Source organism: Solea solea, chromosome 5, assembly GCF_958295425.1.
Source record: "Solea solea chromosome 5, fSolSol10.1, whole genome shotgun sequence".
NCBI lineage: Eukaryota > Metazoa > Chordata > Actinopteri > Pleuronectiformes > Soleidae > Solea > Solea solea.
The window spans coordinates 12,335,247-12,359,032 of record NC_081138.1 but is presented as its reverse complement, the minus strand read 5'-3'; the positions used below and the strand labels follow the sequence as shown (position 1 = coordinate 12,359,032).

General features: G+C 40.9%; 1 protein-coding gene across 11 annotated transcripts in view; it reads left to right on the top strand.

Moving 5' to 3' along the window:
- The window catches only part of neo1a (neogenin 1a), a 153,149-nt gene that overhangs the window by 117,422 nt on the left and 11,941 nt on the right, over positions 1-23,786 (top strand). For 10 of the 11 annotated variants that reach the window (XM_058628526.1, XM_058628534.1, XM_058628529.1 and 7 more), the window contains exons 8-16: positions 6,543-6,777; positions 7,817-7,971; positions 10,149-10,297; positions 11,861-11,999; positions 12,278-12,327; positions 16,866-17,010; positions 19,046-19,156; positions 19,303-19,497; positions 20,861-20,956. In XM_058628526.1, coding sequence (XP_058484509.1) covers positions 6,543-6,777; positions 7,817-7,971; positions 10,149-10,297; positions 11,861-11,999; positions 12,278-12,327; positions 16,866-17,010; positions 19,046-19,156; positions 19,303-19,497; positions 20,861-20,956 — 1,275 coding nt within the window. The remainder of the gene's footprint in view (positions 1-6,542; positions 6,778-7,816; positions 7,972-10,148; positions 10,298-11,860; positions 12,000-12,277; positions 12,328-16,865; positions 17,011-19,045; positions 19,157-19,302; positions 19,498-20,860; positions 20,957-23,786) is intronic. The other variant, XM_058628532.1, reaches the window with a different exon arrangement.

The window sequence follows — 23,786 nt, the reverse complement described above, 5'->3', positions numbered from 1 at the left end:
ACAGTTTAATTTGCATACCATGCCTGAGCGAGCAGCTGTTGGCCTCAGGATCGTGCATGTTTCTGTGTGTTGAAGCAAGGCGTCCAGAGGAACAAGTGCATCACACCCAAATAAACCCACCAGTGGCTCATGGATCATGGGAGTACATGTGTTTTGATGGTGAAGGACTAGTGGATTACAACCATCATTTCCAAATGTGTTTTATTTTAGGGATCTGAGGATCCTCTGGTGTGTGTTTTCTGTCTCAGTAGAGTATATATTATATGGCACGTTTTTCACATTCCCTTACATGAAACCTTGTGCTCAGTGTTTATTTTGAGAATGCAGAGCAGGGATTGTCACTTTATGAAACCCAAGTTACCAGAAAGTAAATTGCCCCGAGGGCCAAGAGTTGATGCAAACGCAGACATACCCATCAACCCAGCCAAAACGCACCCCCATACAAAAGCCTTCTACTTGTTTATGTAAGCCCACAGGGAGTTTGAGAATGTTGATTTTGGATGTGAAAAGCAAGATAAATGTAAAATTGAGCAAACTGTCCCATTTAAAAGGAAATAGCTGCAGGGTTTCAAAGGGAAGGCTTTCTCTTTGATAAAATAAGCACGTGTAGGCTTTAGGAAGTTTTAACCACCTGATAAAGAGACCGTAGTGCAAACACCTCCCTCCTACTAAAGTATTTAGTGCATCACCACATGGCATCCAGGAGCCCCTCTGAAGTATCAGCTGGGTCCTTTTGCGCCCCACTTTGTCTCTGCTGCCTCGGAGCCTTCAGGGAGCGTGGAGACGTAAACAGTATAAATCTGTGACCCACTCCAAGCCCCTTCAGATCAGCATTTATGGGCCGTGTTTATTCTAGTGGATGAGCAGTATTAAGATGCTTTTAAATGTTGTTTTGTCAGAACATTGACCTTTCACACTTTAATGATGCCCAGGGACGCAGCAGCAATAGTATTAGCTGGTTGTACAATCAAAAGCCTAAATTCCCCCATTTCAATATTCTGTGCATGACCATGTAAATGCTGACCTTTCGAAGTTATTCCTCCTAATTTGCCTTTGATGTGTCCCTTCTGGCCTCATCATCACTATCATCATTGCCTATAAATTGCTGCTGGATTTCTTTTTGCCCCCACTAACGACTTAATGAGGAGAAAAATCATACATTTTTGATATTTCCATGTATTATTTTTAATTAATAAAATCATATTTCTCTCCAGGGGAATGTGCCAAATTTCAAACTTTCTTTCCCAATCATTGAGAGCATGACCTAAAAAAATGAAAGCAAGGGAGATGCTGTCTCACATTTTTGGGAGAATATTTTGAGAAACAAAGACTTTAGTGTGTTTTTATCCTCTGGATTATGATGATGACAAAAACCTTGTCAGTTTAAGGTCTAACGTGGTTGGAGCTGCACTTTAATCCCGACTGTCTGTGATAATCGCAGCAGGATGGAATGTGTGCAGATACTGATACGCTGCACCCATCAGCAATCTGATACTGTATCTGTCAGTTTCCTCCCTCGGATTATATAAAATGTCTGGATACAATTCAGATAAATCTTATAATCCCACAAGGTGTGTCTCTGCCCTGAAATCACCAGGTGTTTTATTATTTGCCTTTGTGCACAAAGCTTTTTTATTCATTATTGATGAACATATGACATTTCTTTTGTTGATGTAATTGGTTTTCCTTCTTTGTCGCGAGCGCTATCACTGTTTAAAAATGTAATTTATTATTGTCATAAAAGGAGGTGAAATGAACCCACTTCTAGCTTGGTCAGCCTTTTTCTCTCTCACTACTTCACTCTTCACCTCTCAGTCTGAACTTGAAACGTTCGTCTTCTCTTCCTGACTTATAGTTGCCTTTGTGTGCATGTGAAGGAGCACAAATGTCATGAGTCTGGCCTTATCTCATTCTTTCTTTCTTTCTTTCTTTCACTCATAATTTACCTTCCCTCTGTCAAATCATCTATCTTTATATACAGTACAATCAATGGGACTTTGCAGCTTGGAGACTTGTATATGAAGGCCTGAATTCATCCTCTGAATTCAACTCTTTTGCTCCCCCTTTATTCATCCCACTCTGTTCTTCCTATATCTTGACGTTCTGGTAGAAGAATGTCTCCACGCGTTTGTATCTTGGTCAGATGGAGTTATTATTTCTCTGTAATCACCCTCACATTCAAACATTTCTGATCAGTTTGTAGTAAGGTGTTGCTTCACTATGCAACCACTGCGTTTTCATATGAAACGTGACAGAGTTTTAATCATCATTCTGCTTTGTGTTGCTCTTTCTGAAGGCGCGTTTTCATGTTTTCCGAGGATAATGTCCGCACTTGCTCTGTTCATTCTTCTTTTCTGTGGCGGATGAGTAGTAGTGACTCTGTAATGGACCATTAGCATTGTGCAGGATCTGCCTCTCATGCGGCCATCATTACCAACCACATTAGACATGGAAACTAGCCTTGAGAAAATCCGTTTTGTGAAAGGCTGGCATGGCCTGCTGAATTCTCTCTGAAAAGGCTATCTGTAGTCACAGAGCTGTGGGTGCTTCTGGCAGATATGTGTAATCGGTAGATTTATGCTGTCTTTTGTGGAGTTGCATAGTCTGAGCCTGTGAGGTAGGCGCTCTTATCTGTGGACTCAGACCCAGACGATGAGGAAAACTTCTTGGTGTAATGTTACACTTGTGCTCAAACGGGAACACGGATTATGTATGAGTCGACGACACAAGATAAACATTTAAGTCAGGAGACTTCATTCTAAAGTTTAACACTACGCCAATTATTTTAATTTGAGAGAGCTTTTACTTTAGTTGAATATTAAGACGAATTCTTTGCTGTGTGTTTCTTTGTGTGTATCAGTTTCACAGATTTATTATGCAGATCTGGAGTAACCTTCCTCGTTAAGCCGTAATGCCAGACATTCATTACCTCTGGCGCAGAGACTAATGGCACTATTAATCAGCTATGAATAGAGCTTGGCAGTGGTAGTGGGAGGCTGACACCTCCTTACTGTAACAGTCCGAGGCACGCATGTACAAGACAGATTGTCAGAAGCACAGCAAAAACTGCCCAGCATGTCAATTACCTGTAGCTGACGAGGTGTGTGAAGACTACATCGCTTCCTTCCATGGCTTATTCCACTTTGTACTTCTAAGCAGGCTCAACTGTGTGGTCGAATCTGACCTGGATTTCAGGGTTATTTTTTTTTCCTAAAGTGTGGTATTGCTTTTTGCTTCTAAAGACAAATCCAACCTCTTATCTCAGTTCCTTTATTGTGTGATCCACAGTGGGCAAGGGTATGAAATGTCAGTGAGACAGAGTGCCCTGTTTCCAGCACCATTTTAACTAACCCCCTCTGACCTCTGAAAAGCCTTTGTCTGTGGAGCAGCACTGGAGCTTTATCACTTTACTTTTTCTCACTGCACTGAAATGATTTCCATACCACAACTGTAATATTTCTGTCGCAACAAAAATAGAGTTGCTTTTGAAATATGTCTATTGGGGCTGTGCTAAAAAAAATAATGAATTCATATTTAAAAAGATTTTTTTTTTTTTTTTAAACAATACAGCTGAAGCTACATCTTGCCAATTTTTGTATCGATTCGGATGTTAGTGAATAATCTGTTTCTCAATGTTGGATGAATGATGATCAGCGATACTAAATACTTTATTCATGAGCTGGAGCACAGCATAAGGTTGTAAGGCTTGGCCCTTCTGGTTACTGTGATAGGCAATTAAACCTTCCTATAGTTTTTAATACTACAAAATGGTGCAATCAGTATGCCCACTCTATTATATCAAGAAATTAACTAATTTATTCAGATCTGCTTGCATAAAATCTTTTTTTTTGGCTGACTTTTGCCTCTAGCACTTTTATATAAGCGTAATTTTAAAAGTGGCAGTAACTGATTCCCTTTAGATTCTATCTTATCTTTGGGTCTTTTTTTCCACTCTATCAGTGTTATAATGATTTGTTATCTGCTGATGAATAGTTAAGTACATTATTTGATAAAGCTGTAGAAAGAAATTGACTCTGTCCCTGTTTTTATATTCAGCAACAGACCATTAGAGGTCACTCAAATGTATTTTGTCAATTTTCATTTCTCTTTTTTAATTATCATTATTATTATTAGTTGAATCTAGGTCTTGCATATATCTACTGTACATACTGCAAGAGCTACGATGCATGTGGAGCTCGAGAAGCTGGATGCTTTATTTATTTTCTTCATATCCCCCTGTCTCTTCTGCTCCATTATTATATTTAAAGTCTTAGTACTTTTGTAAGATAATGTAGGTTTTTATGGATTTACTATGAAGGGACCTTTATCTCCATTGTCATGGTGAATAATAATTTGTTACAGTAATTACTGTGTTGTCGTACAACATTGATTCCCCCATGTTCCTTGCATTGTGTTGTCTTGTGTGTGTCGTGGAGGATGTGCTTCCTTATCAACAAACAGGCTTAAGGTTTTGTTTGTCCTATGAGCCGGGTTATTACCTGATTGTTGATGTTGTGATAATCCAATCGCCAGTGTACGTGAGACTCCACTGTGTTGTGTGTGTGTTTTTTTCTTTCTCCTCTTTGTGTATAGTTGTGTAAAACGAGGATCATCATTCAGCATCTGGTAATTTACTCTGTACTCAGAAAGAATTAGGACAACAATGTGTTTCTCATAGTTGCTGGCTCTGGTCCAGCCGACTGGATTTGAAATGAAACAGTAGCTTTCAGTAGAGATTATTGACGTCCTTAATTATCATGAGATTTACAGACTAGACTACAGACTAGAAAACACACCCTTTTTACTTCAGTCATCTGTCTGAGCAGGTATCTTAATTTCGTCTGAAGGCGGGGCTTAATACAAAAACTGTGTCTCAATTCTGGGGCTGCGTTCTTCAGAGGCTGCATTGAAAGATCAGTCTTGTCACAGCAGCATGAGTAAAAGACTCCTTCACACACGGCTGACAAATGTGTCATTCCAATGAGCTCCACACGATCTGATGGGTGGTTCCCTCTGGGTTCAAGCTGTCCCATGATTCATTGTGTCGTATGCTGACGATAACAAGGAAGCTACAGAATGTGGCTGCAGTAAGTGTAGTGGCTCAACGTAGGTAATGATGCAAAGGTCAGAGAAAAAGGAAGATCCCTCTCAGACCAGACCTGGACAAGGTCCTTCAAAGGATGTGCCTCCTGATTTGGGGCACAAATCATCAGATTTTTGTTTTCATAGAATGGTTCAGATCCATCAGGAACTTTAAATACATCCTGTATACAAATACAAATACAACGCCTTCATAGAAATGTTCCCAGTTGGAGCTAAAGGTGCAGAAGGTCAGAGCCAGATATATTCTACAGGATTATTCTGTGTATGTGTTTGTTTATGTGTTCAGACATGTCATTCTTTAGACCTGTCAGCAAATTCTTCATATCACTGTGATCACAATCAAGTCAGTGAACTGAAACTTGAAATGTAAACAAGTATTGAAAGCAAAATTAGTGGGTAGTCCACATGCCGTGACAGACAAATATGCCAGCGGGTGCATTTCTACTCAGTTTCTGTATTAATAATGCACTGTTTGCACTCCACGCTAGCTTCGGTTTTGTATTTTAGTTTTGCCTTCCAGTCAATTTCCCTGACCTGCAAACAAATGGAAATGTCATGCAGACTGACAATTTTTCCTCATGGTTTTGTTTTACCCACTTGCCAGGCAAATGGAAAGCAGATCTCGCTGAGTCTGACCGCAGATTGTTCCTTCAAAAATGAGAGAGAGGGAGAGAAAAAAAAACACCAAATGAAATCACAAACATTTCTGTGGTTAGGCTGTGGAAAGTGACAGCAGAGATTTAAAAAAAAAAAAACATCACCTGACATGTTGTTTGAGAGATTTGAGACACCAGAATCAGGTTTTGGTGAGGTTGGGTTTAGTCTTTAGTTATTATAGTGTCTGAAATCAAACTATTTCCTGAAAACATAGACGTTTTGTGTTTGTGTGTGTTTGTGTGTGTGTGTGTGTGTGTGTGTGCATTAGGAGGAGAGGTAGAGAGGTTGGCTTTGTCTCTGTCAAAACAAAGTCTTTCATCCTCGCCAATTTTAGTTTTAGTAAAATATCACAAAAACACAAACTGATTGTTTTCAATACTAAGTGATTGGCAAAAAAAACCAGTCTCTGAATGTATGACACACTATTCTGCTCCCGCTGTGCTTACATTAGAAAGCTATGTGTAGACTTGCATGTGTAGTACCCCTTGTATTGTGCTTTTAATTGTGAGCTTTGTGAGTGTAGTAGGAGTGTTTTATTTCTTGTCACGCCAAAAGTCTTTTTTTTGTTACGTTGTTGTTATTTTGTTTTTTCTTTTTGTTTCCTTCCTTCTTTCGTTTCACTATCATTTCCATTTCCATTCCTTACCTCTCCTCGACCTGTTCCCCCCTGGATGCTGCTGCACAATGTGTCCCCCACTCCCCACTCCCAATGCTGTTGCTGTCTCCTGTCCCTCCCCATCTCCCCCACCATCCCTTTCTCCTACCTCCTCCCCGACCCAAAGATGTAGCCCTGCCCTCTTTCCCTCCCCCTTCACTGACTCCTAACACTACTGACCATGTAACGCCAGGCTCCGGAGGTATAGCCGGTCCAGCGGGGCCCACTCCCTCTGCCCCTCGAGACGTCGTGGCTTCACTGGTTTCCACCCGCTTCATCAAACTGACCTGGCGCCAACCAGCTGAACCACATGGAGACGACTTAACCTACTCAGTTTTCTACAGCACAGAGGGCATCAGCAGGTAGTACTCACACTGTACAAGTACTGTCAGGAGTGTAGTAATACACACATTACTGCAGTCATCCAGCGGTGTATAATACACATATTTCATATTCATGTACAGGAGTCTCAGGCCACTCTGACAAATATGTAATTAAAGCAGCTAAAGCACTAAGTGTTCATTAATTAGAAAATAAACTCCCTAAAGGATTATCTTTTAAACATTGAAGTATACACAAACCTGCAGTTCAAAAACATTCATTTCTTTGAAATTCCACTGAGCTTCTCCTGTGGAGGATTTACTGAATAAAAGAAAATTCAAAAAGGCTGAGAGGATTTTCCACAGCTAAAATATCTTTGAGCAAGTCGCAGAATTGGTCTCCAAACACCGGTGTTTTACTTTGTGTTCGAGTTTCATACAAATACAGACATAGAAATGCATCTGATTACGTGCTATGGTTAAAACTTAAGTGATAAGGAAGTAATATCATGGTAAAAATGTTATTTCACGTGCATATTTAAGGTTATTCAATTAGTTATAACAGTGGTAATAGTGTGGTGATATTTGGTCTTACAGTATTATCTTTCAGAACAGTAATACTCAGCTAATAGTAGTGTTGTAATAAGGAGATAATATTATTAATTCCAAAGTTATATCCTGGAAACAGCCTGGAAATATGAATTGAATTGCCATACCTTCAAAATTACATGAATTTAAAAAATGGTAATTATAATATTATTGAGATTGAAATTCACAATAATATTGAAATAATATCATCTGAACATCAAGGCAGCGCTGTAATTTTGTATATTCAGTGATCCGTCATCGAGCAAAAGCTGGAAATTGCTGCTGCCATTTTGTTCAGTGCAGTAATACTCATGTCTCCCATGTTTTTATCGCATCAAATAACTTATTCATAACTTTGGCATTTTGTATGAAGAGCTTATACTGTACATTCTGTACTCCTGCTCGAGTCAGTTTGTTGATTCACTGATATGTTCATTGGCAGGAGAACTAATAATATTGACATGTTAATCAAGCAAAATACTGTTTACATCAGGGAACGTGTGGTGAACACCAGCCGTCCAGGAGAGATGCAGGTCACCATCCAGAACCTCATGCCAGACACCAAGTACCGCTTCAGGGTCGTAGCACACAACAGTAACGGCCAAGGAGAGACTTCTGCAGCGCTCAAAGTGGCCACCCAGGCTGAAGGTAAAGTCACTCACACACACACACACACACACACAAACATGTATGTGTATATGTACACATTCAACAGGACACACAAACATAAAAGCAAACGCCAGCGAGTTTGTTGTAAATGTGCTCACACTGGCACACTGAGGCAAACAGGACGCACTCGAAATGTGCAAATAATAAACATTCACACAAACAAATATTCACTCATGTACAGCAGCATAACGCTCACTTCAAACAGAGACCCACACCTCACATGCACACACACACACACACACACACACACACGCACACACACGCACACACACAGAAGGCTCTTTACTGCTGTGTGTCAAGGCAGACCACCCAACAGCACACCAGAGAGAGGCAGCATTTTCTTGTTATAAGCCTCTTCTTGTTTACCCTCCAACATGTACTCTAAGACCTCTGTGTGTGTGTGTGTGTGTGTGTTACACCATAGGATGATGGAAACTAGATATTTTTTTCTGCAGTAATTCCCTGATCCATTCTGTACAGCGATGTTATGCGCAAGCTCAGTTTAAAGTTGGACTGGAGGACTCGGAGGACTTCTGGAGAGGCGAAGCGCTTCCCGTCTCCTCTTTTGTTCTCGCTCTATTTTGTTCACGTGTGCGAGCTCCCCACGGCTGCCCCTCCAAATCCCTCACTTCACCTATATTTTAAACGGCTGTGAAGGGGATTTCCCAGCACAGACAGGGTGGATGTCCCTCACCTCTAGGCCCAGCTACAGCTCCGTCACTGTCACTTTCTAGGGCAGCCGCTGGTTTTCTCTACTTGTGTCCTTGGTTGAAGGGGGAAAGAGCAAACACACACACACACACACACACACACACACACCAAAAATAACCACACTACACGTTTAATGCCTGCCAGCAAGAGCGTGGTTACCCATGAGGATAGCACCGAGGGTGGGTTTCTTACGTGTGCAGTACATCTTTGTCATGTGTGTACACGTCTACTGTACTGATACGCTATGAATTGGAGCTTAAACTGTTGACCTGCATGTGAGTGTTGGGCATGTACACACAGTGCTGCTCCACATCACTTCTCCTCAGAGACTGGCTGAGCAAACCTTGAAGAACAAACACACACACACACACACAGAAGTGCACACCACTAACATCTGTGCACACACACACCTGACAAATGGGGACCCTCTCCATTTTGTCAGGGACACCTGCAGCAGAGGTTCCCCACATATGTGCAGTATACAGTATCTGTGTGCGGGAGCCAGCACTGTAACCTCGCTGGTTCATTTGAAATTCAATGCACCACAGGGCAGAGACGAGACAAGACGTGTGAGTTGTCACTGTTGTGAGTTGTCTATATGCTGACTGACGCTGATTGTTGTGTACATTTGTGCAGCAGAGACACACATGTGTGTGGGTGTGTGTATTAGGGCTGAAACAACTAACTGTGATTTTTCGGACATTGTGATTTTGAGTTTACGATATAATCATTTAAGTTAAGCTTTCGTTAGATTTGAAATATATTTTTAAACCAGATGTAGCATTAGCTCACATTATTCCACCAACATGTTAACTTACTATTTTAATGTGAGGATGAGAACTTAAAGATACTCATTGTTTCTAACATTTGTGTGTTTATTTATTTCACTTTGCATCAAATGTAAAGGAGGCACCATGCAGCTCACTTGGTGGAGCCTACGCTCCTTTGCTGCATGGTTACCGCCCTCTCTCCCTTGTTCATGCTTCTCTGTCCATATAAAGGCAGAAATATCTTTTAAAAGAGTAGAACAATTAATAATGGAACTATTAAATTGCCTTTGCTATTTGCATTGTTTTAACTTGCAATTTCAATCTGAAAACAATTAATTATTCAGTCAGTCAGTCAGTCAGTGTGTGTTTCTGTGTGTATCCATTTGTGCCCTTTTTTTTATTATTATTTTCAGAAAATGAGTGAGTGAATGTGCCAGAAAGAAATTTAGATGAAATGGAAGAGGCACATTAAGGGTTTTTGTCGAGGCACGCCCTCATTTTTGTTTGGTGTCATGTGAAACATGAGAAAATCAACGAGGCTGGCTTCCTAAACCAGAGGAGACTCAGAGCGGTCTGATCTCCAGAGAGTGGCAGCAAGTGTTGTGAAATTTGCCTTTGAAGTTGTCATCGTTTTTTTTTTTCGTATGACATGATTTTTTCATTTCTTGTCTGCAGTCCAAGTGCCTGGCCCTGCTCCTAACCTGCAGGCAGTGTCAAACACACCAACGTCTGTCTCTCTGAGCTGGGACAAACCTCTCACTGGCAATGGAGAAATGCTCACGTACAAGTTGTACTACACAGACAAAAGCTTCGACAGCGAACAGGTATGATGTAGAATGTCTTACTGTGAGTCATTAAGCTTCATTCATCTGTTAATGCACATATAACAACAATAATTCACACCACATCTCCATTTTCCAAGACATAAACAGGATTTAGTGTCAACAATTGTGTGACCATTATGAACGTCCTTCTCATTTTTAATTATATTTAACCTAAAGTACAACAAGTGGATACTTGTTATGGGAATGAAAAAAGATGAATTGTTTAAAATCTGCATATGCTTTGAGTTTGAGTCACGATTTTTAAAGAAGAGATGATGTTACAATATGGATGCAGCCAGAAATAATATTTCCTGTATTACAGTATTCCTTTCTGTGCTTTGCCTCCTTTTCATTGACAGTGACACGTTAATTAATTCTGCGGAAATAAATGTAAAAGTTGGACAGCATCATGACGCTTTAGTTGTTCTCTGACAACTGAATTTACCGCTTTTTAAGGAGGTAAAAGGAAAAAAAGGATGATTTATATTCAGGGTTTATTATAGTCCAATATAAATTGTGATGAGGTCGGGAGTTTCGAGTCTGCTCGCAACCAAACTTTGACAACCAAACATGCATCTCAATCACAAACATATATAGTATTGTGGTGAAAGAAAGCAGATATAATTCAGCCTGTTCTTTTCTGCTGCTCTAACTCGGTCACAAGAGCGAAATCAAGCTGCTCAGATATTGAGTCAGCCCCAGCAGTAGCATTGTGCTAGCCAGTGAGGCATTAAAAAGCCTTTAATATGATAATGGATTGAAACGTCAGCCAACTCTCTGAGTAATGATGCTTCAGCTCCCAAGAGAAGAGAGGCAGAGATGAGGTGAACAATTCCAGAGAAGATGAGAGAAAGGAAAAGAAGAAAGAAAAGGTAAAGGAGAAGGACACAGCAGAGATGAAGTTAGCAAGACAGCGCAGACAGGATATGAAATATTAAGGGACAGGCGGAAGTCAGGAACAGCATAAAATGCCTCTTCAAGGGTGATGTGTTCTGAGGCTGTCTGTACTTTTACCGCTCTGGAACAAAGATAAGATTTAAAAAAACTAAAATTGCTTTTTACTTAAAATATCACATGCAAAGAGCAGAAGGCAAATCGGCTTGAAATAATTGGGCAAGTGCCACTGTGCCCAATTTGTTAACCAAAAAGTCCTAATCACATCAAACATAATTTGAGTCTTGGTTGAAAATTAAATTTTTACATGGAACCACAAGCAGAACTGTTAGTGTAATGAAATGATGAAAGAAGGCATCACATTTTGCAGCACCACCGTTTATGAGAAATTGCTTTGTAAATCTATCAGAACTTCTTATAAACAGCGCGTTTCTTCCAATATTAAACGTAGATGCGAAAGTTACATGCTTGGATTGTTGTGTTCCTTCATTAATCAGACATGCCATCATGTTTTTGCTTCCACTTATTCATAGGTTACATTATTCATCTATTATCTTCTTGTTTTCTTATAAAACCGCTTGTGAAAGTGGTCTTTAAAACTAAAAACTAGTCAGATAATTCTGTTTAATATGTTCCTGAAACTAACGTGTATCCCACCCTGTCTTTCAGGACGTTGACAGTGATGGTCAGTCCTACACCATGACTGGGCTGAAGAAGAACACGGAGTACAGTTTCCGTGTGGTGGCCAACAACCAACATGGTCCAGGTGTCTCCACTGAGGACATTGTCGTTCGCACCCTGTCCGACGGTCAGTTGGTTATTACAGAGAAAATCGATGAACACCCCTTTTTTACTGTGACATAAGACACCGCATGTAGAAGCTTAATTGAGGAAAATCTTTCTCTTGAAAGATCAATAAATTGATTATTAAGATTGTTTCAAGTTAAAGCTGTTGTCATAAATGAATTGTTCCATGTGGAGTCTTGGAAGATTAGCCTGAAATAAATCCCAAAATAGTATAAATCACCTGTGGTTCCAGCTCCACAGCAGCTTTACACTAAATAGTCTGTTTTTTCTGCTTCACAGTTCCCAGCGCTGCTCCACAAAACCTCACTGTGGAGGTCCAGAACTCAAAGGTAAGTCTTTATTGCCTTTAATGAACCTGAGGACACAGGTTGATTGACCTTTAACAGATGAGGGTTTTATGTCGATTGTGTTTTTTATTGAAGAATTAAAAGCATCCATATTTGTTGCAACATGCACCTAAAGTGACCGGTGCACAGCTGCTTCACCAAACACACAAACACTCACACGTACACTCGGTTGCACTGATCCATAGCCCGCAGGCCAGAGCACCACTGCTCCTCTGTGTAATAAGCTGCGTCAGAAGCCTGTAGCCTTGGCTGGTTAAGAGGGCGTGTGAACCTTCATCGATCCACTCATCAGCAGGAAACTCACCTGTCTGAGGGTTTTATCCTCCGCATCACTCTCCATATATACAGGATCCAGCAAATTTGCTTGCGAGGTCCTGGCATGCTAAAAACAGATACTCAGGGGTTTGAGGTTCTGAGTTACTGTTGATTCTTAGTTTAAAGACATAATATGTAACATTTCTGCTTTAACATATCTAAAAAAGACAAGACTAATCTTACATGTTATCGAGTAGTGTACTTATATTAACCAAAACACTCCTTTAAATGCTGTAAATACTGCTCTGTACTCAATTAAATGCCAGGACTCTTCCGTATGAAGCAGTGCATCTGCTGGTCCTCCAGATATTTCACAATAAAATCTTTGTTGATATTGAAAAAGATCAAGGAACACAAACGCTTTTACTTTGAAACTGGTAGAGGATGTGTTGTTTTTGTGACACATGCTACAAAAAAGCCATGGACCTGGAATAGAAGGCCACTATGGAGGATCAGTCACTTAATCAGAAAGTGAGCCAAAGCTCGAGAGTGAGAGAGACCCCTAGTGGCAGAAAGTACCTATTGTGCACTTTAATTGCTATACTTCATTATTAATGACTGTTATTTAAAATTAATAATTTAAAAATAAAAACCAAAATAAGGACACATTGGCATATCACTCAATATTGAGAAACATAAATTAAAAGGTACATTAGTAACGGTCATTACCCTCAGGATAAATAAAATAGATCCATGATAATTAGTTTTGCTTTTCTTGTTGTTTCTTCTCTTTGGATCAGAGATAATTGCCAGACAATGACCCCTGGTGTTTTTAAGTGCAATTACAATCAAACTTTAGCTCTTGGTTATTAAAGGCTGCTGAGGGGGCTGCAGGCTTCACAACAAGCTTCCAGAATCTGGCCTCAGCTGCTCATCTCTTCAGCCATTTGATCTTCAAACGTAGCGCTGAAGGCCTGTTTATTGTACATTCCTACCCGGATGAGGGATTACGTTTCATAAAAGATGATCCTCACTCATGACACGTGAAACGCGCAAGTGCAAACGGAGAACACCGAAGCAGAGAGGATATGGAGAACCTCGGGGTGTATGTGGACAATCAAAACAGCCGCCAGCTTTTTTTTTTCCCCCTCTTTACTTGTCAATACAGACCGAGCGAGAACGGTCAAAGCGGAGGAGAAAAAAAGAGGACACAATCCTATCACACACTCCCAGCTTGAGTGAGAACTGGCCACACAGGCTGCAGCATTTGTTGGGGGAAAAAAAAACACTCTGATGCTAATGTGAGGAGTAAAATAGAGAGGACTCACTCTGGGAAGCACAGGATTGTGTTGTGAATGGACGAACTGCGTCCAGCTGTCCCTCCCCATTTACACCCAGACAAACCAAATCAAAACTATGAAGCAAACATCTGGCATCCTTTATGAAAGTAGTCATCTCATTTTGTTTTGTCTTTGTTGTCAATGTGCTAATTCTGAATGTAAACAGACATGAATTCAATAATTCTGGTGCTAGTATATAGATGCAAAGCATTTATGTAATTAGCTGCTTGATGAGCCCAGTCAAATGGAACTGGAAACCAAACTAATGAACATGCATTTCATATCCTGACTCCTCTTTGAGTCTTGTCATGCACGGCGTCATATCTTTTACCTGCCAGGCATCTTTCTTTTCTTGTACTTTTTTTTTTCACATGATCTCAGTTCTCCTTTTGGCATCTGGCTTCTCACCTTCCCTGGTGATTTTCCAAAAGCAAATTAAACAAGTTTCCATGATTAGGGACATGGAGGGAGAAAGGCAACACATACATAACAAGTTGGGGCTGATAATGTAATAAGAAAAATGGAAATAATTGAACGCACTTAACACAAATTTAATTTGGGCAATTCCCTTGACTCAGCTGGGGAAGTGTGTGTGTGTGTGTGTGTGTGTGAGTGTGAGTGTGAACCTTAAACATGTACATGTATTCAGGCTTTTGTGCTTCACTGTGACAGTGGGGGAGCATTAATTAACTCCTCTCCCATGCTGAGATACCACCTACCCATCTCTTTAAATACACACACACACACACACACACAGAACTACTGGTCCTGACAAGGTCAGTGTTTATGCCAGAGAAGGTCCTAAAGAGGCAACAAATACACATACAGTTGAGGCCAAAATTATTAGCCCCCCTTGTGAAATTAGACAAAACTCTTTATTTCTCTCTGGAAATTACCATTAACAACAAGTGTTTGTATTGCATTTGTTTCCAAAATAACAAAGACAAAATGTCCACTAAGTTTGATGTGAATATTTTATTGATACACTGAATTGAAACAAAAAAGGGCAAAAATGAGACGTCCAAAATTATTAGCCCCCTGGCCATTAATAGTCAATAGAGTACCCTTTCTGAGCCACAACTGAAAACAACCTCTTAAAGTAGTTCTTTACTAGGTTGGCACAGGTCTCCTGAGGGATTTTGGCCCATTCTTCCATTGCAAATTGTTCCAGCTGGTCCAAATTGCGTGGTTTCCGAGCATGGACATTCAGCTTGAGCACCTGAGACAGATTCTCAATAGGATTGAGGTCTGGGCTCTGTGCAGGCCACTCCAGGACCTTGGTTTTGGTATCCTTAATGAACTGTTGAACCAATTTCAATGTGTGCTTCGGGTCATTGTCTTGTTGGAAGACCCAGTGACGACCTATGGATAGACTACGAGCAGATTTCTGCATATTATTCCTCAAAATTTCAACATAATTTTCTTTTTTCATGATGCCATGCACCCGAACAAGGCTCTCTGTGCCCAAGGCTGCAAAACAGCCCCACAGCATGATGCTCCCACCACCATGTTTAACTGTGGGAACTGTGTTCTTTGGGTTGAAGGTCTCTCCCTTTCTTTGCCAAACATACGCCACATCCATGTGCCCAAACAGTTCCAGTTTTGTCTCCTCAGACCAAAGCACAGACTTCCAAAACTCATCTTAACCTTTCAAATGTTCACGGGGAAACTTCAGTCTTGCTGTGATGTGCCGCTCTTTGAGTAAAGGGGTTCTTCTCGGGTGATGGCCGTGAAGCCCAGCTCGATGAAGAGACCTCACAACTGTGTTCCTTGAAACATCAACTCCAGAAGAGGCCAGGTCAGCAACAATCATCTTGGCAGATGTCCGGGGGTTCTTGCTGACATCTCTGACGATTTTCCAGAGTTTTTCTCTTCAGAGTTCTTGAAATCTTGCACTTACGACCATGCCCAGGTTTGTTTCTTACTGAATTTGACTCCTTGTACTTGGCAATGATGCAACGTACAGCGGTTCTAGACACTTTGAAATGCTTGGAAATGGCAGTATAACCTATCCCCCTTCTCCTGAGCCTCCACTATCTTCTTTGTGAGCTCAAAACTGATTTCCTTTGTCTTTGGCATGATGAGTAAAAGTAATCCCTCTCAATGTGCACATGTGCCATGTTCCTTGGATTCCTTTTATGCTGATTGAATGCTCAGGTGTTGTCAGGAAGCCAATTGACTGCACAGGTGTGGTTTGAAACCTGATTGGTTAATTAGGTTTGTTTTGAAAATAAAAATTCATATGGGGGCTAATATTTTTGACCACCCCATTTTTCACTATATTTGATATAAAGCAAGCCAAAACATTTATTTTATATCCAAAATGTACCAAAAGCTACTAAATGGCACTGGTGATGTTTGATTATATCAAGTTTTATCAATGCTGCAAACATTGGGAAGAATTTTAGGAAAATGTTCCATAATTCCTGGGGGGCTAATAATTTTGGCCTCAACTGTACACACACACAATCTGAGATGCGTGAATTCATGCAGTACATTCATCTCTCTGCTCAATGTCTCTACAGGGATAATCTGGTCAAACGCACACATTCATTTACACACAGGCACAAACACACACACACAAACGTGCTTTTATAGCTTAGTGAAGACACATCATTGACATAATGCATTCCTTTGCCCCTTACTCTAACCTTAACCATCACAACTAAGTGCCTAAGCTTAACCCTTACCCTGCCCCTAAACTAAACCCAATTCTAACCCTAAAACTAGATCTTAGATTTTTTGGACCACACAAAGATGATAATATAAATATAAGTACACACATGCACACACACTCTATGTTTGCATGCATGCACCCCACTCATGATGGATTCTGTGGGGTCCTCCCATATGTGACACTCTCACATACATGCTCAACAGCAAGTTTTGTTTCATTTGACTGATAATATGTGTTTAATCCTTCAGAGTATAATGCTTCGCTGGCAGCCTCCTCCCCTTAATGGCCAGAATGGGGAGATCACAGGCTACAAGATCCGATACCGGAAAGGGCCACGGAGGAGTGAGGCAGCCGAAACCACCGGAGGCACCCAGCTCAACAAGCTCATTGATGGTAATGATCCGACATGTTCACTATATCCTTCAACTCATTTTTTTCTTTCATTGCAGTTTCCCAGAAAGACTTCCCAGTGATCTCTTTAAGTGGGTGTAAATGTGATGCATTTGTTATAGTTGGAGTAGGTGGAGAAAAGCTGTAAAGCTGTCGAGTTCAGACCCTTAATGTTTTGTCCAGCCAGTGTCTAGATCTGGATTCAGCAGACATCGACCACACACTTGGAATTAAATTACTTTTTTAAATGTATCTCAAGCCAACATCTGTGGTCAAGTTTCACTTCTGGTGTTTGTTTTTGTCTGTGAGTAATGTGGACTCACTGTGATAAACTGTGGACCTCAGCCAATATACAGTGTAAGCTACAGAGATAAGTGGATAAAGATGAGGGTTTGATGAATCGATGGCAAAGCGTGATTGCTGTGAGAAAGGGACCATGAAATATTCATTTCATGAACATTTTCTGGCTACAGAATAGGAATATTGGCATTTATGTGATACATAAATGCTAAGAGACAAAGCGTTGCCCTGCGACGTGTCCATGCTGCACACAGGAAGTGATTTGTTTTATGACAAGGCAGATGGAGGCAACAGCAAAATTGCGCCGGTAAAGTGAGATGCTTCAAACAGGTTGGAGTATGACGGAAAACACAAAGAAGCACCCACGAAAAGTTTCAGAAGTGAATTCCACTGCCCAAAAATACACGTTTTTTTTCAACAGTTTGATGGGATAAATCCTTCATGCCTGTGTGGTGCCGCTGTATAAAGCTCCCTCAGTCAGGTCCGATAGTTTAGCTACAGATAAAGGACGTGGCATACAATAATGTTACATCATTTCTACTCACAAAGACCAAACAGAGACAGAAAAATCACCTCCACAACAACAAAAAATCATCCAAAGTTGCACATTTGAAGTGACGGCTCCAGATGGAAGACCATTTTGTGTTTAGTTAAATGGGATATTCCTTTTGATGCTTTATATTTAGACTTAATGCTATGAGACACCATCAGTAATCATCACTAAAACGCTGCAGTGTTTAAAACCTTCATATTTAGACTGAAGACGTGTCCGGGTTGTTGCTTTTGAGTCGGTTCAGCAGAGGGTCTGTTTGTTTTAGTGGAATTTCACCTGAGTAGTCTGAGGTGGAGCCGCACATCTAACTGTACCATGACATTAACCGCCACGACCACCAAACTATGCACAATATCCCCGGAGACACAGCAGCGGTGATTAATATTAGATGTTGTCTCAGCAACTTTTAAGTGGCCCAGCCTCACGCTGAGTGCTGCATCAAAGGGAATACACACTTAAAAGTTGATTTTTGGAGAACATTCTGGGGGGCGAAACAGGGGGATGTTTGTTGGTTCAAAAGCGTTTAGAAGGAGATGTTGTAGCCTTGGAGGCACGAATGGTTAGGCAGGCTTCAGAAGCAAACCCCAAGGGTGGCCCACAATAGTGGTTGCAGAGAGAGAGAGAGAGAGAGAGAAGTATGCAGGATTAGCATGTCGCGTGCAAATGGGACATTGTGACGATGATGAAAAATGTTACAGCAAATTAATACAGCAATACATCATTTGTCAGCAGGCGTTCCCCTCTTTTCTAAATACCAAAGCAGGCACCCAGCAGTGAATCAGCTCTTTCGGAAGGAGTCGTAGCTTTAAAATATGAATGAAAAAAAGAATCTACAGTAAATGTTTTTCTTCTTACGCCGCTCAGTACGTTTAAAAAAATATAAAGTGTGGAAGAAAGTTAATTGAAACATTCACTGGTCGTCCTGAGGCAGACACATTGTCCTTTTGTCCTTAAACTATGAGGCCTGCTGAACATCTTAAATAAAAATAAAAAAAATCCATTATTTATAATGTATGTGACTTGAAATCTTAATTAAACTGATGAGTGCAGTGCACCAGTAAATTCTAAACTACAATTAATTAAGGCTGTAATGGAATGATATTTATTGCTGGTTTAGATGTTTCAGCCTCAGCTGCATCAAAACATCTCAGCTCTGAATCTGACCCTCTTGTGTTGCACGTTCAGGTCTAGACCGTGGGACCGAGTACTCCTTCCGTGTGTCTGCCATGACGGTGAACGGCACAGGACCTGCCACTGACTGGAACAGTGCCGAGACGTTTGAGAGCGACCTGGATGGTAAAAAAACAAACAGTTCATACAGACACACAACCAGAACCAGTCCACTGGTTTTTGAGGTTATGTCTCCAGTCCTCATCTGCATTTAATCAACTGATTGTCTCAATGGATTTCTAGAGCTAAGATTAGGGTTTGTTCCTCACCAGAATCACGTGTACCGGACCAGCCCAGCTCTCTCCATGTCCGGCCTCTGGTCAACAGTATCGTCGTGAGCTGGACGCCACCAGAGAACCAGGACATCGTGGTGCGCGGTTACTCCATCGGCTACGGCATTGGCAGTCCTCACGCTCAGACTATCAAAGTCGATTACAAGCAGCGCTACTACACCATCGAGAACCTCGGTGAGAACATATGTTTAGTTCTCCATTCTATATTCACTGGATGTTAATTTGTATTTTAAAACTGCAATTTTAGTCAGACTAAGACAATAATTCAGTTGTCTTAATGTCATGTCAACACATTAGTCCGACTTAGTCGGACTAATGTACCTGGATAATTACTCCTGTATGTCCATGTATGCACTTAGTCGGACTTGGCGCTCTGCACATGCACCAACATTTCCTCCCTGGTCTTTCACATGGAGGTAGAAGGAGACAAGAAGGTAGAGAAGGAACTGTTACAGCAGCGTCTTTCTTCAGCAAAGATCCATCGCACCGTCCATCTCGCTGCTTACTGTTTATTTTTCTGTGACGTAGAGGTCAACAGGAAACTGATTCAATACACACTAGCTTATAGAGAGATACAGCGCAGCCTACGGAGGCGGAGTCAGATGGAATATCAATGGAATAAATAGATTTTCTCCTCCACATCAGACTCGGCAAGTTGTCTGACTGCGGCCTTAGCTCGATTAAACTGTGCATGCGGGACTCAAAATATCCCGTTGTTGTCTTATTTTAACATATCAATGTGTTTTATGTGACGCAGTGCATTTGTACATTATTTTAAATAAACTATTATTGAATTATATAATAATAATGAAAAACATTTTCATTACTCATGAGCAAATGTACACAGATACACAGAAAAACACTGTGAGGCGATTCATCTGTACGCCATACTGAGTATTTAGAGAATTAATGAGATCTTCTCCACCACAGGCCTGAGACACTAATTACACACTTTGGCTTAATGGGGACACAGTAATTGAACATCCTAGTTTTTGAACAAAGTACATTTGCTTTGGTTATTTTCATACTAAAAAACAAAGAATTCATGAAGATTAAGTTTTGATTTAATAAAAACGCTCTCTTACTTTGGCACTGTGCAGTTTTCTGAATATAATTCAAGAAAGCTTTTTATAGTTTTTGTATATAAATGTTTTTTTGTTTTTTTTTCCTCCAACTCTAATATGTAGATAGTAATCTGTCTTTTTTAAATGTCATAATTTAATGAATACTGTACCAGTAATGAAAGTCTCAGTAAGGGATGTGAAAGTGGATTGATAGATTAAAAAAAATAATGTTGGAAAATGGAGAGATTTAGGGGAGGAATTGTTGTAAAATAACTATAAATGTTTAATTGAAACATCCATTACAATCACAGCAAGAGCCAGGATTGTATTCAAATACTCACTCTGGCTAATATTGCAATTAAAAGTCAAGAGTCTCAAGAGCTTCTGCTTGATTAGATGGCTGCATCCACTTATCTCTCTCTCTCTCTCTCTGTCTCTGCCGTTACTTCGCTGTCTCTCTCTTTACCTCACAGACGCCAGCTCCCACTACGTGATCACACTGAAGGCCTTCAATAATGTGGGTGAGGGGATTCCTGTGTACGAGAGCGCCATCACCAGACCTCAGTCAGGTACAAACTACAAACATGCATTTTCAATCCAGTCCCTTCTGACCCGAAAACTTCCATTTATACCGTGAGTCACTGCAAAGTGAGAAATCAGCCGTCTCATTGACACGGAAATACTATTATTTTCTTATCTCTTAAACTCACACTTAAACCATATAGATTATCTTAAAATATACAGTACTCTCAATATATAGCTGTAGTCACTCAGGTCCAAAAAGAAAGACTTACATTTGCCTTCTCTAACCTGACATTATTATCATACAGATAGTGTCTGGACTCCAAATTACCAGAGCGATAATGTGTCACTGGAGCGTCTCGCTGCTTCAATTAACTCTTGTTTTCAGGTCTCGTTTTAAATGTTTAAATGTCGCCATTAGATTACCAGATGTTCTGATTTAAGATTGATGAGGACAAGCTCCTCGTGTGTCGATGGAACGACTATCCAAACATGAAACGTAGTAGTGGAGAGTATAATGTAATCAGGCGGGTCGTTGTGTGCTCATCGAATATACATAGAGGCCAAAGGCGGCATAGCACAGTAAATAAAGGAAGACCAGAGAGTATCTGCATGTTTGATTAAAGCTGCCAAATATCATTGGACTGATTGAGCAACACTTGAGTCACGGCTGATTATAACCACGGATTCAAAATGTGAGACACAATTCTACAACAGTGAAGCTATGGACAAATGGGAGGTGATTTAGAAATGGTTTGTTCAGCGAGCGAGCTATGACATGTTACATAGCAAAACATAAACATGGTGAATGTTTTTATTGCATTTCTCCAAATACATTAGACACAACGTCATGAAACCGTGGTCCGTAACAGACAAATTAATGAAACAATACAGTGATATGGATTCAGTTTCAACGTAATGTTCCTATTTTGGCCATTTGTCCACAGTTGTTGCTCATTTAGGTCCAAATTGTATTTGTACTAGATTCTTTTTCTTTTTTAATATCTGTCTTGGCCTCAGAAATCTTATATCAAACACCGCTCTGTGATTCAGTTATTTTTGTCATCTACTGTATGTGCAACAGAAATAAAATGGCATTGCTGCATTAGTCAAGAGCGCATGGATAATGCAGCTCGGCAGACACCCACACAATCCATAATTCCTTTAGCCTCAGATCACAACCCTGTGAACAATTAGATGTAGAACTTGTGTCCCCATCTGCTGTGCTTGACAAATGATTTTGGAATGTGAAAGACTGCCACTTAGACTGCATGTTAGATGAGTTCACATAGTTTTGGTGACAGTGTCAGAAGACAAATCAGTCCATGCTCCCTGCAGTGTCCCAGAGTGGGGGCCCCCACCTGCCTCCTCTCACAGTCAGCCTTCCACCTCCACACTCCGCCTTGATCACTCCAGTTTGTCTCCACTGTAGCACTGTTGCAGCGCGAAGGTTGAGAGGGGTGGGATGCTGGATGACATGAATCACGTCAACATGCTTCGAGGGGGGGTGGCAGCCTGAGTGCGCGCACGCACCCGCACACTGTCATACTGTACACTTCTCTCTGTGATGCTCTCTCTTTTTCCACAGCTTCACACATGCGCGCGCACACACACGCACACTGCCGCTGCACACATGCAGACCCCCTGTGGTGGCTTTGGCAACCCTTCGTCAGATCCAAACGTTTCCTCTCAAAGCAGAACCAAAGCCCACCACCATAGTCTGCTGCTGAATCCTCGGGGGCGAGTTCCCTTCCTGCCAGTTTGTTAAAGTCGGGATTAAAAAGACGAGCTGACCTACATAGTACTTTTACTTTTGGAAAAAAAACAAAACTTTGTGAACTTAGGTTGAGAGAGTGTTCGGCTGGATATGCTCAAGTAATGTGATGTCTTAACTGAAAATCAGGGAAAGACAGGTTTTTGCTCCATCTGTAACACGTTACAAAGACAAATCAGCCTCTTTGCTGCAATGTGTTCTACTTGTAAATACTGAGAACTGTGAGAAAGAAAGACTGTGAGCGACTGTGCAAAACCTCACTGCCTCTCCACAACCACATGAATGCTTGGATCTTCATCATGCACACACACACACACACACACACACAGGCTCCCTTTTGGGAATATAATGAGGGCAGCTCTGTACAAAGAAGTGTCAAATGGAGAGAAGCAGAGAGGAGAGTGGAGGATCAACAAGTGGTTGAGGAGGAGTGTCATCGAGGGTGACTGACCAAAGCCTTTTCTTCTATCAGATCTAAACCAAGGACACAAGCAGCAGCAACAGTTAAACCAGTGGTCAGGCGGCCATCTTTACGCATTTATTCATCACTATGCTGCACAGAAACACACACACACACACACTCCCCTAGCTTAGTGTGGTGCTATAGGCAAGCACTTTACACACAAACACACTCAAGTGTTCCTGGTGCAAGCACGTAAACACACGGTCCCTCTTTATAAAATATAATGAACCCACAGGTTGTTGTTATACAACATTCTAAAGTCCATTAATCATATTTAAGCTTCTGAGGCACGTAAAGATGAATAACACTGATTGAATCCATTCACTACTTAATTTCTAAATAGGCTACTCATAATACTGAGTTTGCATGTTCTCCCGTGTGTGTGTGTGTGTGTGTGGGGGGGGGGGGTTTCTCCGGGTTCTCAGGTTTCCTCCCACAGTTAATGATGAACCCCGTCCCTGTCAGAGGATTCTTTTTGATTGTATTGTTGCTGTTGGTGTGACACGGTAGCTTGTGCACTTGTAACAAAGCGCATTTGAGCCTCAGAACAGACGTGACGTGTTTACATTTCACACAACTTGTCCGTGACCCCTCTTCTCTCTTCTTCTCTGCACGCTTCGACGCTTAAAGCCTCAATATT